Genomic DNA, 16,069 nt, shown 5'->3' with positions numbered 1-16,069 from the left:
CAGAAACTAAACTTATTACAGTGAACAGAGACGTCAATGAACGAACGGACAGATAATAATTATTCAAAAATAAAGAATGTAAAATTTTCACTCGAGGGAAGACTTGATCCAAGGACCTCTCGTTCTGCAGCTGCTCACGCTACCACCGGACCACGGCGCTCCTGAGCTCACATTGTCCATGATATTGCTTATGTGGCCCATGGACTACTCAGTTTGTATGTTTTGCTTATTTTTTCACAGTTCCACACAACTTCTTCCTGTTTTCTCAATTGATCTGTGTCCAGTTTATCAAGGCCTATCCACTGTGCCAACTTATAACTAAATCTGAGGGGGGTGCGAGGGGGAGGTTCCCTTGTCAGAAACACGTGGAGTCTACAACATACCTTGTCAGTGTGGCCAGTCGTATGTTGGAAAACAATGCGCATTGTGGAACAACGCACAAAGGAGCATGAGATGTTTTATCGCCTACGCTACGCGGAGAAATCTGCTTTAGCTGAGCATGCTTTAGAAAACGGACAGCGGATAAAATTCGACAACATCCGTCGTAGCTCACATAAACGGTTTCTAGGACTGCGTAATTAAAGAAGTTATTGAAATAAAAATCACCAATAACACGCTGAACAGAGACGATGGCCTGCAGATCAACATGGCTTCGGATTCAGCGATCGCGCGGTTGAAGCGGGCGCATCGAACATCGAATCAACGTATGCCCTTAGATGGCTATGACGCAGGTACCAGATGGATCTCTTTGTGGACCATCAGCAGGCCTGTATCCCTGTCTACAGTGAGGAGAGACAGGAATGAGGGTGGTAGAGGCGGGTGGGGGTGGCGGGAGGTAAGACTGGCTCTCAGTTGGTTAGTTCATGACGTCATGACGTCACATCAAAGTGAACACAAGAGTATCTGCTGCTCCTCTTTCCTTGTGCAGTCTTTTGGGTTGGTTCTTGCATTAGCTGGGTTATTAAGACGAATTTTCACAATCTCGAGTACATGTATTGCATTGTGACCTGTTATTTACGAATGCGTCTATTTTTTATTCACGACAGTTTCAACGTGTGATTAGAACAGCGAAGCATTTTCCAACAGTTGTGATAGCATGTACTGGCCTTCCTGGAATTTCATAACCAGAGCTGCAGGATGACTGTCGAGCAATGCAGTGGAAGCCGTCTGTAGTGATCTCCAAAGTCAAACATCGTACATTACAGCTAATGCACTTATTAAACTCCTCTCTGTCCAACACCAACATTTCGTCAGTTGAACTTATTTCCTGCCAAAAATAAAGATAGTACCGCCAACTCCAGCCTTTTTCCCGCCAGCTTGTAAGTGAAGGGATCATCCTACGTAGAGTATGAGATGTCTCCCACTAGTTTCGAGTGGTATTGTCAATTTTTTCCCAGCAGGATAACACCAATTGTACGACATCGCCAATTTTTGAGCTGTGTTCCGATTTCAGATGCTCCCTGTGTAGCGATATGCATATAAATATGTAATTAGGATTGATCTTTGCCGGCCGGTGTAGCCGAGCTGTTCTAGGCTCTCCAGTCTGGAACCGAGCGACCGCTACGGTCGCAAGTTCGAATCCTGCCTCGGGCACGGATGTGTAGGATGTCCTTATGTTAGTTAGGTTTAAGTAGTTGTAGGGGACTGATGACCTCAGATCTTAAGTCCAATAGTGCTTAGAGCCATTTGAACCATTTTGATTGATCTTTATGATTAACTATGTAATTACCTATCTTATATAATTACCTATCTTTACTTCAGTTTACCTCCCTCTCCTGCAGCTGGGTACTTTCCCCACGTTGGGGGGTGCACTTGGGCTTTCCGCACAGAAGGACCGCAGTTTGTGTCCTAGAAAGTGTGGTGTCACCGCCAGACACCACACTTGCTAGGTGGTAGCTTTTAAATCGGCCGCGGTCCGGTAGTATACGTCGGACCCGCGTGTCGCCACTGTCAGTGATCGCAGACCGAGCGCCGCCACACGGCAGGTCTAGAGAGACGTACTAGCACTCGCCCCAGTTGTACAGCCGACTTTGATAGCGACGCCCCACTGACAAATACGCTCTCATTTGCCGAGACGATAGTTAGCATAGCCTTCAGCTAAGTCTATTGCTACGACCTAGCAAGGCGCCATCACCAAGTTATATTGAGATGATAATACTGTATCAAAAAGACCAATGTTCACCAATTGTGGATTAAAGTTAAGTATTCCAGAAGCTACGTACTTTTCTTTATAGCATTCATTACGTATCCTGTTTCAGACCTCACGCCAGTCAGCGTGTAATTAAACGCGTGCCTTTCGGCTGCCCGTCCTAGTGGATTGGCTATCGGGTCAGTCCACAATAGAAAGGGCACCACCGTTTTGAATTTTCTGCCAATTCCCAGGTTGGGGGGATGGGGTGGGGCGTCAGCACAGCCTTGTGGCAACGAAATTCCCGCCACTTGTGAACTTGTCACTGTTTTTGGCTTTCCCCTCAAAATTCGAAACTCATGCCAAAATTCGAAATTCCTGCCAATAAGGTAGGTGGCAAGGGGGGGGGGGGATGGAGACGGGTGGGAGGGGGAGCGACTAACATGCCGGCTGGGGAAAACACATGACGTCATCTGGGGATGTGTGGAATTAATTGATTAATTTAATTAATTCGCATATCAATTTGATATGAATATTGCAGCAGCACTGGTATTACTCTGCTACTGAAAGGCTAGCAAACTCAATAAATCTTATTGACGTTCAGATTTCCCAGACGTTTAATGCTGCACCACGTTTCCTCCATGTTCTTGCATTATGTACATGTATCAGGATATATACCACGAGAAGGTGACCTACGAGAAATTGTAATGATGGAGCCTTGTAACACATATGAAGCTTTAAGTAAGCATTTCTGTCTAAATACTGATCATGGAATATACAAAAATTATTATGCAAAGAGGTTTTCAGTGCTGAGCCGTTTTTGTTCCACAGTTGGAGTCATAGAGAGTATCTCAACAAATCACAGTCCTTGGATCAACCTCTGCTGCACACACATTTTTTAAGGATTCTCGAGGCATATTTCCTGTTGGATATACGTGAAAGTCTTTCACATGTGCCAAAAAGCAATTTAGAAGGATTTCTTTCTGCTGTTGATTGTATTGATTTCATAAAACTCGCTTCTCTCACAACGGATTTAATTAGAATGGCACAGGACCGAGTAATGCATGTAACAACAATCACTTGGTGCAGGCCGCAGTTGCGAAGCAGTCTGCTCACAATAACAACACACCTGCATTTCGAAGTAATGACCAGGCAAGTAATAACAGTAACAACTTTAGACCGAATCATGTTTGATACAATCAATACACTCGGGGATACATCCCAAGCCACAACACAGAATCCACTGCAGTGGAACCAAAACCAGCCAGCACCACCATCAACCAAAAGTGACTGTGGATTGTATTCGAGAGATGCATCTGTTAAACTAGCCCGGCATCATCATGACCATGAGTATGGACCGAGTGTTGGAACAGCAGCCAAAATAGCACAGCAAAATTCTTAACCCTTTCGCTGCTACAGATGAGCTCTTTCCATTCTGTGCTGAGGCTCTCTTTGTTAAGGCTATACCACTCAGCAAATGTTAGTGCCTGCGCCGAAAGATCGCGTTCCTGCCGGTATGAAATAGTTGTCTTCCGATTTTTCGGAAACTATTAGATGAAAAAGTTAGATTTTTGCACGTATTACTGTCTGATATCTTCACTCGATAAAGAACAGAATTTCTTTTCTTTTTCATCATACTTACTGCACTACATCAAATTAAGTTAAAGATTGCACGAAACTTTAAAGAATTCGGAGAGGTAAAAACACATTGTGTAAACTTGGTATGTGGTTGATTTTAGCTCCTACATTGCAGTAAATGAAATTTAGACGAGTAAGATATGGAAGTTTTATTGAAAACTGAGAGGAGAACAGTATCCCATTTCGTTCGAGACCAGTTCCATCCATATGGACTTGCCAGATTCTACGAAACATTTATAATCTGTTTTTAAGAAAAGTGTTGGGGGAAATATTTTGATTTTTGCCCATCTGGCAAACTGATAAAGGACTGAACTGATGCCAAATTTATTGCGCTGCATCAAGTTACATGAAACGTTGCGCGAAATTTCAAAAATTTTGCAGAGGTAAAAACACTTTACATAAACTTTGAGTGAGGTTGATTTTAGCTCAGAGATTGCAGTGAATGAAAAGCAGATAAAACATATAAATTTTATCTAAAGTTGATAGCAGGAGAAAAGCTCATTTTGCTTTCGAGTTATTGGGTTTCATATCCGAAGGGCAGTCGTGCACTGTGGTCATAACAATCGTAATATCTCATAAACGGTTCAAAATATCGGAACGATCTTTTACAAATGATAGCATGCCATGCGGCACATAATGTTGTGTGATGACTACTCGAAACTTTTTGTTTCAACAATATATGGAAGTAACTCGTCCGCAGCAGTGAGAGGTCTGGAACTAAAGACGCATTCAGACGTGCATAGCACTGTAGGAAAATCCAAGTAGCACACGTTTACACTTCCACAGTACCTAGGAAATGGCGTAGCAGGACATGTATAGAAATCCACAGCAATGAAAGGGCTAAGATATAATAATGGTGTCTCTGCTAGCTTTTTCCGCAAGATTTGAGAACGCACTGAGCTACCTGTATTGCCAGGAACAATTTCGAGACCATGGGGACATAGGGGCTGTCGGTTCAAAACCCCGGAATGTTCGGATACAGACTCTGGCTATTGAGGATTCAGTAATCAATAGCATCTTAGGGCTAGACTTCTTCCGTGAAAAGGACACCATATCATATTTTTCTATGGGCCATGTCTCTTTCAAGATTCATGGATCTTTTATCCAAACTGAACTGATGAAGCAGGAAGGGAGTCACGAATGATATTGAAGATAGAACTGGATATATCTTGTACGCAATCCATCGGTAAAGCACAAAAAATTCCTGTCTGGACTATGCAAATAATGATAATACAAGAGCAAGTTTACAAGAAACTGCGTGAAGTGGAAAACTTAACATCGTCACATAAATAGCAGTTAGTAGATCTTCTCTTATATTATTCTAAAGTATTTGCAGAACAACTGGGATTATAAAAGGATACACTTAGCACATCCAGGTGCTTCCACATTGAAATTTCACCCATACTTTTTATCCAGTTCTCTGGTCCATACATAAGGCTGTCGATGATGAAATCAAGTAGATTATTCAGTGGGATTTAAATCTTTTGGAATTATGGGCATACATGTACGCCTAGCAGTTAGTGCCAAGATGGGTGTGGGCATACACGTACACCCGGCAGATAGGACTTCAAGATGGCTATGAACATTCATTTATAGCTAGTGTTCGGGAAGGTCTGTTCTTGCCTGGCAGTTGGAAAGGCCTGGTGGATATGGGCATTCAAATATGCCTTGGCACGGGAGCAGGTGACCGTGCACAGTGCAGTCGCGACTCGCTGTTTCACGCCTTTCAACATTCCTGACAACGCCGTCATTATCAGTTCTTCTTCGTAATGCTGGAAAATGCTACAGCTATCACCTGCTCTTGATTCCTTTCTGCTTACTAGTCGCTCTAATACATACAATTTGATTTCCCAATGTACAAAAGACAGTGACAAAAATGTGCATGATCTGAAGGGCATGAATTATCTTCATGAGCTGACGAATCAGATGTTACAAAAGGAGAAAAGTTCAGCACATACTTGCAGCATCTCAGCAACACTTGCAAACACGTAGAACAGAAAATGGCACGCATCTTCAAGTAAATGTAATTGTATCCATTTTTTGATTTGGAGCTTCTTGTATTAGCCGTGTTTGCAGTTAAAATTTTTGGATGTGACGTCCGCCAGTTATGCAAAACACCGTTTTTCTCAGTACCCAAACATGTTTCGGCACCACTGTGCCATCATCAGTGGTTTTCTATCCAACCACAATCACACTGTGTTCTGGTGCAGTGAAAAGTGTCTTACTACGTTATTTGTGGAAAATACTTGTTATAGTTACGTACGCATCACAACATCTCAGCATGATGCGGAGAATGAAAGTGCTTGCCACACGAAAACGTGAGAAGCTTCCTGTAGTAATTAACACAAAAGTGATCCATAAAATTCATGCACACCAAATGTAAAGAATAAATAAAAACTAAAACCCACTGATGATGGCACAGTGGTGCCGAAACATGTTTGGTACTGAGAAAAACGGTGTTTTGCATAACTGGCGGACCTCACATCCAAAAATTTTAACTGTAATTGATTTGCTGATCTATGAAGTACACGTGATACAAACATATGTAGTGTGGTAGAGCATGAATTATCCTACAGAACGGATGTATCAGTTGTTGCGAAACGTGAACACTGCAGAAAACACTTGCAGATTCTCAGCAACACCGCTGCAGTGCGGCACAGAAGACGGTCCGAGTTTTGGGCGTCTACCCTTGGAACTATTCACTTTAAAACTATATGCCGTGAAACTTGTGTGTCCAATATTAATAAGATTTTACAAGTTTACAGGCACGCATATTGGTCGTGTAAATCTCAAGTTATGGAATTTTCCAATCACGAATGATTTTTCTAAACTAACTTTCATTGTGCCCACAATAGATTTATAAGAGAAAACTTGGATAAGTTTTTAAGTTCTCACTCGTGGTTATTAAACATTTTAATCGTTGTGACTGCACAGTGTTATGCTAACTTTATAAAGAGTGTTATTGAAGAGTGGTTCTATGTGAGATGGAACGTGTGATTATCTGACACGGCCGTGGCCTGTGGTGGTTGTACAGCTGTATCAGTCATCCGCCGGCGAGGCACACAATATGTTCGGCACCTTTAGGTGGCCGGGCAGGCAAGATGCTCGGCCCTAGCGGCCACGAAAGGGTTACGTGAACCATTTAAGAGTCCTTATTGTAGTCTCTTCTCGTAGCACCAAAGCCTGGAGGCCAGTTTCATCTCGGTTAGATGCAAGAGTTATAAACAAAATCAATATACCAATTCAAACACACCCAGAAAACGTCGATGCACTTATTTAGACATTTAATAAAGTACCTAACCAGCATAGATATGTTCCTCTTATTTGAAGTTCCTCTGACACCTGCTTCAGTAAAGTTCAATACTTTTATCTATTGCAGACGATTCTATCATTTTTAAGTTCTTCCATTTGGGCTGAATATTAGTTCTGCGGTGTTCATCTCAGCATTAGATTCAGCTCTGGGTCCTGAGCTAAGGAGTCAGTGAACATTATTGGTAGATAAACTTCCGGTGGCGAGCACCTCATGGGACAAGCATATCAATTTGTTAATATGAGTAATACAGAAGTTCAATAGCAGCAGAATAACTGCCAACTTACAGAAATCTCAATTTGGGCTTGAAAGAATCAAGTTTCTTGGTCAACTTATACACATAAGGGGTATTCTGCCAGACAGCGAAAAGATTTCAGCTATTAACAAGGTCACCATTCCTCGAACGAAAAAACAAAGGAAACTGTTCTTGGAACTAGCATCGTTTTTCTGCAGTTTCCTCTATGATCAGTCCATGAATGCTGAACCTTGTTTACAATTGTTACAGAAAGACGTGCTGCTTTCCAAATAAGAGGAGGAAGATACAGTGGCTACTGAAGTCCTGCAATACCTGCTAGAAAGAAAAATCGTATAATAAAGATAGCAGAGAATATCTTAACACCATTATTCCGGAATAAGCTACTGGCGTTAATTTCTATCGATGTCTATAGCCCTATGCCCAAAGCGAGACGAAGGTGCAAATATGTTGTCGCTTTCTATGATTGATTCACCACCCGTTACGGATTTTAAAGCATCTACTGAATGATTAGAAACCACAGGTTGGTAAGCCAACTGCCATGTAGTCCAACAACGCCTCATATTTCACTTGTTTTAAATGGTGCAACACTCTTGCTCAAAATAAATTCTGCCAAATGCTTATTTCAAGATACTATCCCGAAAGTACCATGGTTGAATGCATTTTTAAGGATTGAGTCGTTTTATGTGGAGATACTGAACTAAGAAGAGTACAGCAATTTCACATTTGAGAAAAGGTATCCACAGTCCGCGCCACTGAAGAAAAATAAATGGCAATTGTGACATACAGGACCCTATGTGATTCTTAGGGCATCCAATCAAATGACTTATTTCCTGGTACATCCAAAGACAAATAAAATTAATGGGCTGTACCGCCACCAAGATTTACGAAAATAATGTTCGTGGAGTAAAAGAAAGAGCCTTTAACTTTACCTGTACTAATCTGAATTGGCTTTCCTATGAATACTGACTGATTGTAGTGGATTTAATTTACTGTGACATTAAGTTCTTTTGTTGTGTCAACAAGATCGGTTTATATATATATATATATATATATATATATATATATATATAGTTGTATAGCACAAAAGAAAATGTGGTAGGTCAATTAATTCGATCTTATGTGTCACGCTATAGACAAGATTTACACATTGTGTCATGAGTAATGACAGCTTTTTCCAGATTTTTGTTTTCCTCATGTAAGGAGTTAAACTTATTTTTAAAATGTTTTCTGGTAATAATGTTTTTACTAGAGTAAATTTTAAGTTCTCGTAGTAATCTGACAATTTTCTTTTGAAACTAACATGAGAATTGGTAGGCTCTATCAGCTGAACTATATTTTGTTAGATTTAATGCATGCATTAATCAATCCCTAGCAATCAATGATTTTGAATAATATCAGAGTTAAATTAAGAATAACAATTTAAACATGTTAGTTGTCAGTGGATACATAGTGTAGAGAATCATGAGATGGTACATGTGAGATATTTGTGTTGATTGATGTGTAGTGCTTAGCACTCCATTCGAAACCTTGAAAGGACTACTTACTCGGTTTTGTTAGGTGACTGAGTGTGGTTAAGTGAAAATATCCTTGTTTGCCTACATTGATAATAAAGTATATTAATGGCCAATGTTTCTATGAAAACCAAGGCTAACCATGTTTTGGTTTTGTCCTTATGACCCAGTGCCTAATGGAAAACCAGGAATTAACTAATTACATCCATGGATGCACTACCAGTTAGTAAGGAAAAATATTGCTAGATGCAAAATTTGAATCTTCATTTTAATATGGAAACTTTCTACTATCAGCTGCCTACGAAAATAGAAGTGTGAAAATTAGCTGCCAATGTACAGATCAGCATCATTTATATAATGACAGCTATTGTTACACATTCTATATTAATATAATTAATATAGTTTACATGTGAAATACACGAACATGAACACTAATTAAATATTGAATCCCAATAGTGAAAACATTTGTAATGGAACTAATATCCCTTTTTGTGATGAGAACTCAAAGGTATGTGTCTGCAGAGAGAGAAATGACTGAAATATTGCACTGATGGTAGCCAGTTTCTTCTATTGACTACCATGGGGGAGGGGAGTAGTAGACTATTCTCTTTTCTGTGACTTGTTTCTCAATATATTTAATTTGCTGTTTTTTCTGTCTTTAAAGAAACAATGAATTTAGTTGCAATTTTGGAAGCATTTAGCTTTGCCTAATGATGCATTGCGCAACAGCGTGTAACCGGTAATAACATACCACATTATACTGCAATAGAGCGCTATTTATTCCTTGTAATTTTCATAGTAAGAGGGAGAGAATTGCAATCAATTATTCGGTCTGAGCTTTGGTGGAAATGTTGAATGCAATCACCAGAATATATTGCTGTTGGCAGACATGTTGATGAATTTGCAATTGACTCAACGACTTTCGATTGTGAACGAGTTTTGAAATGTTATTGAGACTAAAAGATATTAGGGATTGTTACAACTCATTTTAAGAATAACGGTATTAAGTTTCAGGTACGTGTCCAGCAGTTTATTGAATTTTTTGAAGCTTTGTTTCTATGTTACTATGCACAACTGGATCTGAGTTGACAGAATGAGGTTAATTCCAAGAAGTGAGCAATATGACCACACATATGCAGTTAGATGACATCTGTGTTAGATTATACAGGGTGTATAAGTGCATATATTTTTATTGATGACTGACGACAGTGTACTGAACAGCGTTACACCAGTATTTACATTATTTGCAGACTAATAATTATAGCTATTACAAGTCGCACGTTTTTAGGTTGTTTACTACCTCCAAGTACATGTGGCAAGAGCAATTCATTAATGCTTGTTTTTCCCCGAGCATCCTGCATCCGGTGTTGAAGTTTGAATGTAGGACACAAAACGGTTAATCTATATTGACAGGGGTGGTGCACTCAGTGTGAAGCTATGACCGTTCTCCAAACTTTCTCACATGTGTTCTCTGAAAAGAACGTCTTCTTCCATGCATAGCATTTGTGTAACACTTGAGGATTGTTCAAACCCACTGGTAACAAGCCTGGTGGGATACTACTGAATTGCTTCGATGTCTTCCTTTAATCTGACATCGTTGGGATCCCAAACACTCGAGCTGTACTCAAGAACAGGTCTCCTTTATACTCGTCAATGAGCTACACTTTTCTTGAATTATTATAATAAACCTTCCCTACAACAGATGTAATGTGGTCATTCTATTTTTGCCACTTTGGAACATTACACACTTATATTTAATTTACGTGACTGTGCGAAGCATCACAACACCAATAATGTATCCGAACAGCATAAGAGTGTGCATAAATTTAAATTTTCTCATTGCTGCTCAAACTATGCCTCAGGCCATTCATATATATGGGGCACTCCTGATGATATACACTATGTGAGGAAAAGTATCTGGACACCCAAAAACATACGTTTTTCATATTAGGTGTATTGTGTTACCACCTACTGCCAGGTACTCCATATCAGTGACCTCAGTAGTCATTAGACACGGTGAGAGAGCAGCATGGGGCTCTCCGCAGAACTGACAGACTACGAACGTGGTCCGGTGACTGGGTGTCACTTCTGCCATACGCGTGTACGCGAGATTTCTACGCTCCTAAACATCCCTAGGTCCACTGTTTCGGAAGTGATAATGAAGGGAGGTACACAGGACAAAAGCATACAGGCTGACCTCGTCTGTTGACTGACAGAGACCACTGACAGTTGACATGGTCGTAACGTGTAATAAGCAGACATCTATCCAGACCATCACACAGGAATTCCAAACTGCATCAGGATCTACTGCAAGTACTATGACAGTTAGGCGGAAGGTGAGAAAACTTAGATTTCATGGTCGAGCGGCTGCTCACGCCGGTAAATGCCAAACGACGCCTCGCTTGGTGTAAGGAACGTAAATACTGGACGAGTGCCGATGACAGGGTGTGGCTATGGCGAATGCCAGGTGAACGTAATGTGCCAGCGCATGTAGTGCCAACAGTAAAATTCGGAGGTGGTGGCGTAATGGTGTGGTCGTATTTTTCATAGACTGGGTCTTGCACCCCCGTTGTTTTGCGTGGCACTATCACAGCACAGGCCTACACTGGTGGTTTAAGCACCTTCTTGCTTGCGACTGTTGAAGATGGTGACTGCATCTTTCAACATGATCGAGCACCTGTTCATAATGCACAGCCTGTGGCGGAGTGGTTACACGACAATAACATCTCTGTAATAGACTAGCCTGCACAGAACCCTGTCCTGAATACTATAGAAAACCTTTCGGATGTTTTGGAACGCCGACTTCGTGCCAGGCCTCACTGACTGACATCGATACCTCTCCTCAGTGCAGCACTCCGTGAAAAATGGGCTGCTATTCCCCAAGAAAACTTCCAGCACCTGATTGAACGTATGCCTGCGAGAGTGGAAGCTGGCATCAAGGCCAAGGGTGGGCCAACAACATACTGAATTCCAGCGTTACCGATGGAGGGCGCCACGAAGTTGCAAGTCATTTTCAGCTAGGTGTCTGGATACTCTTGATCATATAGTGTAGTTGTCTCTGATGAACACTCAGCAGCCAGGACAAAGTACTGTGTTCTATTACTTAAGAAATCTTCAAGTCCCTCATTCATCTGATAAATTATTGCATATGCTGTGTAGTTTAGCAGAAATTTATGAAGCTGGGATCTGTCTGTTGCCCTTCATCTGCAGATCGTAGAGCACTGTGTCATGAAAGAGCAAGCTGAATTATCTCAAGAGCGATGCTTCCTAAATCCGTGTTGATTTTATCGACATAGGTTTATCTCTCTCGAGGAAATTTATTAATTTGGCGCTGAGACCGGAACTGTGGTTCCCTTTGTTGAGTAATATTGTGGGGAAGAATGTTTTGGCAATTGTAGACCCAGCCTTTAGTGGCATACGTGCGCCTGTTGCAGAGGAGAGAGAGAGAGAGAGAGAGACAGAGGGCAGGCGTACTCACCAGTAGGTCGGCGATGGCGAGGTGCATCAGCATGTGGTTGACCCTGGAGCGCGCACGCCGGCGCAGGATGATGAAGAGCACGGTGAGGTTGCCCGCTGCCGACACCACCATCAGCACGCTGTAGGTCGCGATGGAGACGACGTGGCCGTCGTTGAACTTCATGTCCTCCGGCAGCACGCTGTTGTTGCTCTGCGACCACAGGTTCTCCGACTCGAGGCCCGCCATCTTCACTCGGGCTGGAGCTCAGGCCTGCAACACGGCCGGGTGCCGCTGCTGCGGTTAACTATGGCAACGCCGCGGCGTGCGGGAAGCACGGGCTATGCTCTGCGCGTAGGAAGCTAAGACAGGGTGATTCACGAAGATGTGCAAATTATTATTATTATTATTATTTAGCATATGGCTAATACAGACATATCATGAAATTAAATCACATATACATATGTACATACTGACACACAAGAAACTTAAGTTTGTCTTTACAACTCAATATCTACTCCTTCAATCCAGCGCACTGTATCTGGAGTTGCTATCACGAAGTCCTCTTTGGCATCGTTATAGGCTCGAATCGTGCATTCACTGACAATGTGGTGAACAGTCTGGTATGCTGCCGCGCAGTCACAGGCTGGACCAGGCAGCTTCTTCCACTTGAAGAGAGCATCCCTGGATCGGCCATGGCCGGTACGGATTCTGTTGAGGGTAGTCCAGGTCTTGCGTGGTAGGTCGAATCCACTTGGACGTTTTGCACCTGAGAAGATGTTATGCAGGCGCACATCTGTCACTGCTTCCCACCGTCCTTTCTTTTGTGGACTGGCAAGACAGCCAATCCACGAGGACGGGAGGCCGAAGGGCACGCGTTTAAGCTCACGCAGGATGGCGTGAGGTCTGGAAAATGACAAGGTCTTTATAGTAGCAAAAATAGTACGTAGCTTCTGGAATACTTAACTTTAATCCATAATTGGTGAACATCGGTCTGACGGTACATGCATCACAAGATAAATAGCAGTTGATAATGGCGCCTTGCTAGGTCGTAGCAAATGACGTAGCTGAAGGCTATGCTAACTATCGTCTCGGCAAATGAGAGCGTAATTTGTCAGTGAACCATTGCTAGCAAAGTCGGCTGTACAACTGGGGCGAGTGCTAGGACGTCTCTCTAGACCTGCCGTGTGCCGGCGCTCGGTCTGCAATCACTGACAGTGGCGACACGTGGGTCCGACGTATACTACCGGACCGCGGCCGATTTAAAGGCTACCACCTAGCAAGTGTGGTGTCTGGCGGTGACACCACACTTTCCATTCTTTAAGAGGTCTGAAATCCTTAGCAACCATGTCAGCAGCATCGCACAGAATTGGATGGCGTGATTTCAGTCTCTTACGATTTAAAAGTGGCAGGTCGCTATGCACAGGTAGGTTAGAAATCCTGGAGATCTTGTGGAATTCTCTCATAATGGCAGTACATCTACGTAGATCGGGAGGTATTATACCGGTTAACAGTGGAAGCGAACAAATTGGAGTAGATCTGACTGTGCCAGATATTATGCGCATTGTCGTATTCAGCGTGGTATCAACAAGCCTTGTATGATGGCTGTTCGTCCAAAGGTGACTCCTGGTTGGTGCTAATTGAGAAACAGTGATTACAGGCAGCCAGACTGTCCATAGGATCTCCTGGCAATGACATATCAACTAAATAGCAGAAACGGTTCTTTCCTGGATATGCAAATATTTTAGTATGTTATTCTAAAAGTAAAACTAGAGAAAAAAGTTCATATAAATATAGGTCCGCAAATTTTTAGTTACAGAGTTATGGCTAATAAAAGATTTTGCCTGAAATTTAGAAACTTCCCTATAATGAAGCCATTTCAAAACTTTACGAGGATAAAGTAAAGCACAATTTCCATTTACTTTGTTGTTATTGGTCTGGTGAATCTAATAAAACATGTCCCAGACGAGTATCTGCAGTAGTTTTTCAGAACATCCAGAGAAGCAAAGATTATTATACAAGTAAATTTGTTTACTTTTCATTAACAATGTAGAAACGTTGATGTCATTGTTAGAAACAGTTAGTGAGTTGTTTCAGTCGTTTCCTAACCTTGAAATGAGTTAGTTTTCTGTATTGTTCAGTGAGAGGACATAATAACAACAGAAATGGATTGGTAATTCTACACGTTTGTGGCTACCCAGACCGACCTATTTAACACCAATGGATTTTTGTGTATGTGGATGGATGAAAGACATAGTTTATGAGGACAAAGTCAATACACGTTTGGCGTTACTTGCTCGTATTATGAATGCAATAGCCGAAATTAAGAACAACCCTGTGAAACTTAAACGAGCAACAAAATCTGTACATGCATGAGCAACTAAATGCATTGAACTCGGTGGAGACAATTTTGAACATTTATTGTGAATGTATTGTGAAATTGTATGTAACTTCCTTAACACTGAGCTTTCCAGTTTAACAGCAATTCATGTGTGCTATGGTATTAATAAAAGCAGATTATCTGAGACTTTTATACACTTTCAGTTAACGTTATTACAATTGTTTCTCCAAAATAAAATTCTCTACAACGTCTGCTGAAAACTTTGTGTCTGTTTGGGCCAAGTAGTTAATGAATTAAAAATTTTACGAAATTACTTATCTGCTTTTCTGGAAAACTACAGCAGTTACACGTCTGGAACATGTTTCATTTATCCAAACACGCGTATACGACGATCATTCTAATCAGAGCCTTAATTATTTATTAGCAGTAATCCACCACCCACGATTCTTTAAACAATGAAACTCCCACGTATAAAACAGCTTCAAACGTCGATTACTTTACAAATCAGCTAATGTGTTAAATATTTCAATTTTAGCATGTAAATCGCTAATGGTTGAAGATGTAGAACTGCAAATATGTTGGTTTTATTAGTTTTAGATTATTAACCCATAAATGGACCAACAGGAAAATGCTCCTATCAGAGCAAAAAAGGGGCGAATACGCTCCTGTTAAAAGAACCTGACTGAAAAGTAGGGTACCAGCTGCCTCATTCTACCTTCCGATATTTCCCAGTGGTGGTTCAACGTTCCCACAGTACGCCCGATTGTGTTAGATCTACAGCAATCATTCGCAGACGCTCAGTACAGTCGGAAATAGAATGGATAGCGGTTAGACGACAACACTGCACCAAACCAAAATACTTGAAAGTCACTTTAGACCGTACACTGTCATTTAGAGAGCATTGCAATAATCTAAAAGGAAAAATGTGTGCAAGAAACAATATTATACGTAAACTGACTGGTTCAACAACCGCAGCCGGCAGTTTTTCGAACATCGGCAATGAGACTCTGCTTTGCAGCCGGAGAATATGTGACTCCAGTATGGGAGGCGTCTAGCCATTCCAAGCAAGTAGACATACTTTAAATGAGACTGTCAGGATTTTCACCGGATACCTGAGGCCTACACCTGCCCACAAAGTTTACCCACTTGCTGCCATGGCACCATCAAATATCAGAGGCAGAGTAGTCAGTCAAAGAGAGAGGAAAAAGCAGCAAATCGACCCACGGCACTTAATGTATAACCAAAAACCGTTACAACTCGTCTTAAGTCAAGGAAGAACTTTATACATTGGACAGTACCACTAGAAGCCCGACCGCTTATCCGCCGCCTATCTTGATGGTTGCCGACCGGTGTGGCTGAGCGGTTCTAGGCGCTTCAGTCTGGAACCGCGCGACCTCTACGGTCGCAGGTTCGAATCCTGCCTCGGGCATG

At 41.7% G+C, this 16,069-nt stretch overlaps 1 protein-coding gene across 7 annotated transcripts in view; it reads right to left on the bottom strand.

Moving 5' to 3' along the window:
* The window catches only part of LOC124613149 (adipokinetic hormone/corazonin-related peptide receptor variant I), a 381,190-nt gene that overhangs the window by 270,880 nt on the left and 94,241 nt on the right, over positions 1-16,069 (bottom strand). For all 7 annotated transcript variants that reach the window (XR_006979611.1, XM_047141769.1, XM_047141771.1 and 4 more), the window contains exon 2: positions 12,322-12,570. Coding sequence is in view for 6 of the 7 variants with exons in the window: in XM_047141769.1 (XP_046997725.1) it covers positions 12,322-12,546 (225 nt within the window). In the remaining variant the exon portion in view is untranslated. The remainder of the gene's footprint in view (positions 1-12,321; positions 12,571-16,069) is intronic.

Source organism: Schistocerca americana, chromosome 4 (genome assembly GCF_021461395.2).
Source record: "Schistocerca americana isolate TAMUIC-IGC-003095 chromosome 4, iqSchAmer2.1, whole genome shotgun sequence".
NCBI lineage: Eukaryota > Metazoa > Arthropoda > Insecta > Orthoptera > Acrididae > Schistocerca > Schistocerca americana.
Note: the sequence above shows the minus strand (reverse complement) of the source record. Positions and strands in the feature narration are given on the sequence as shown.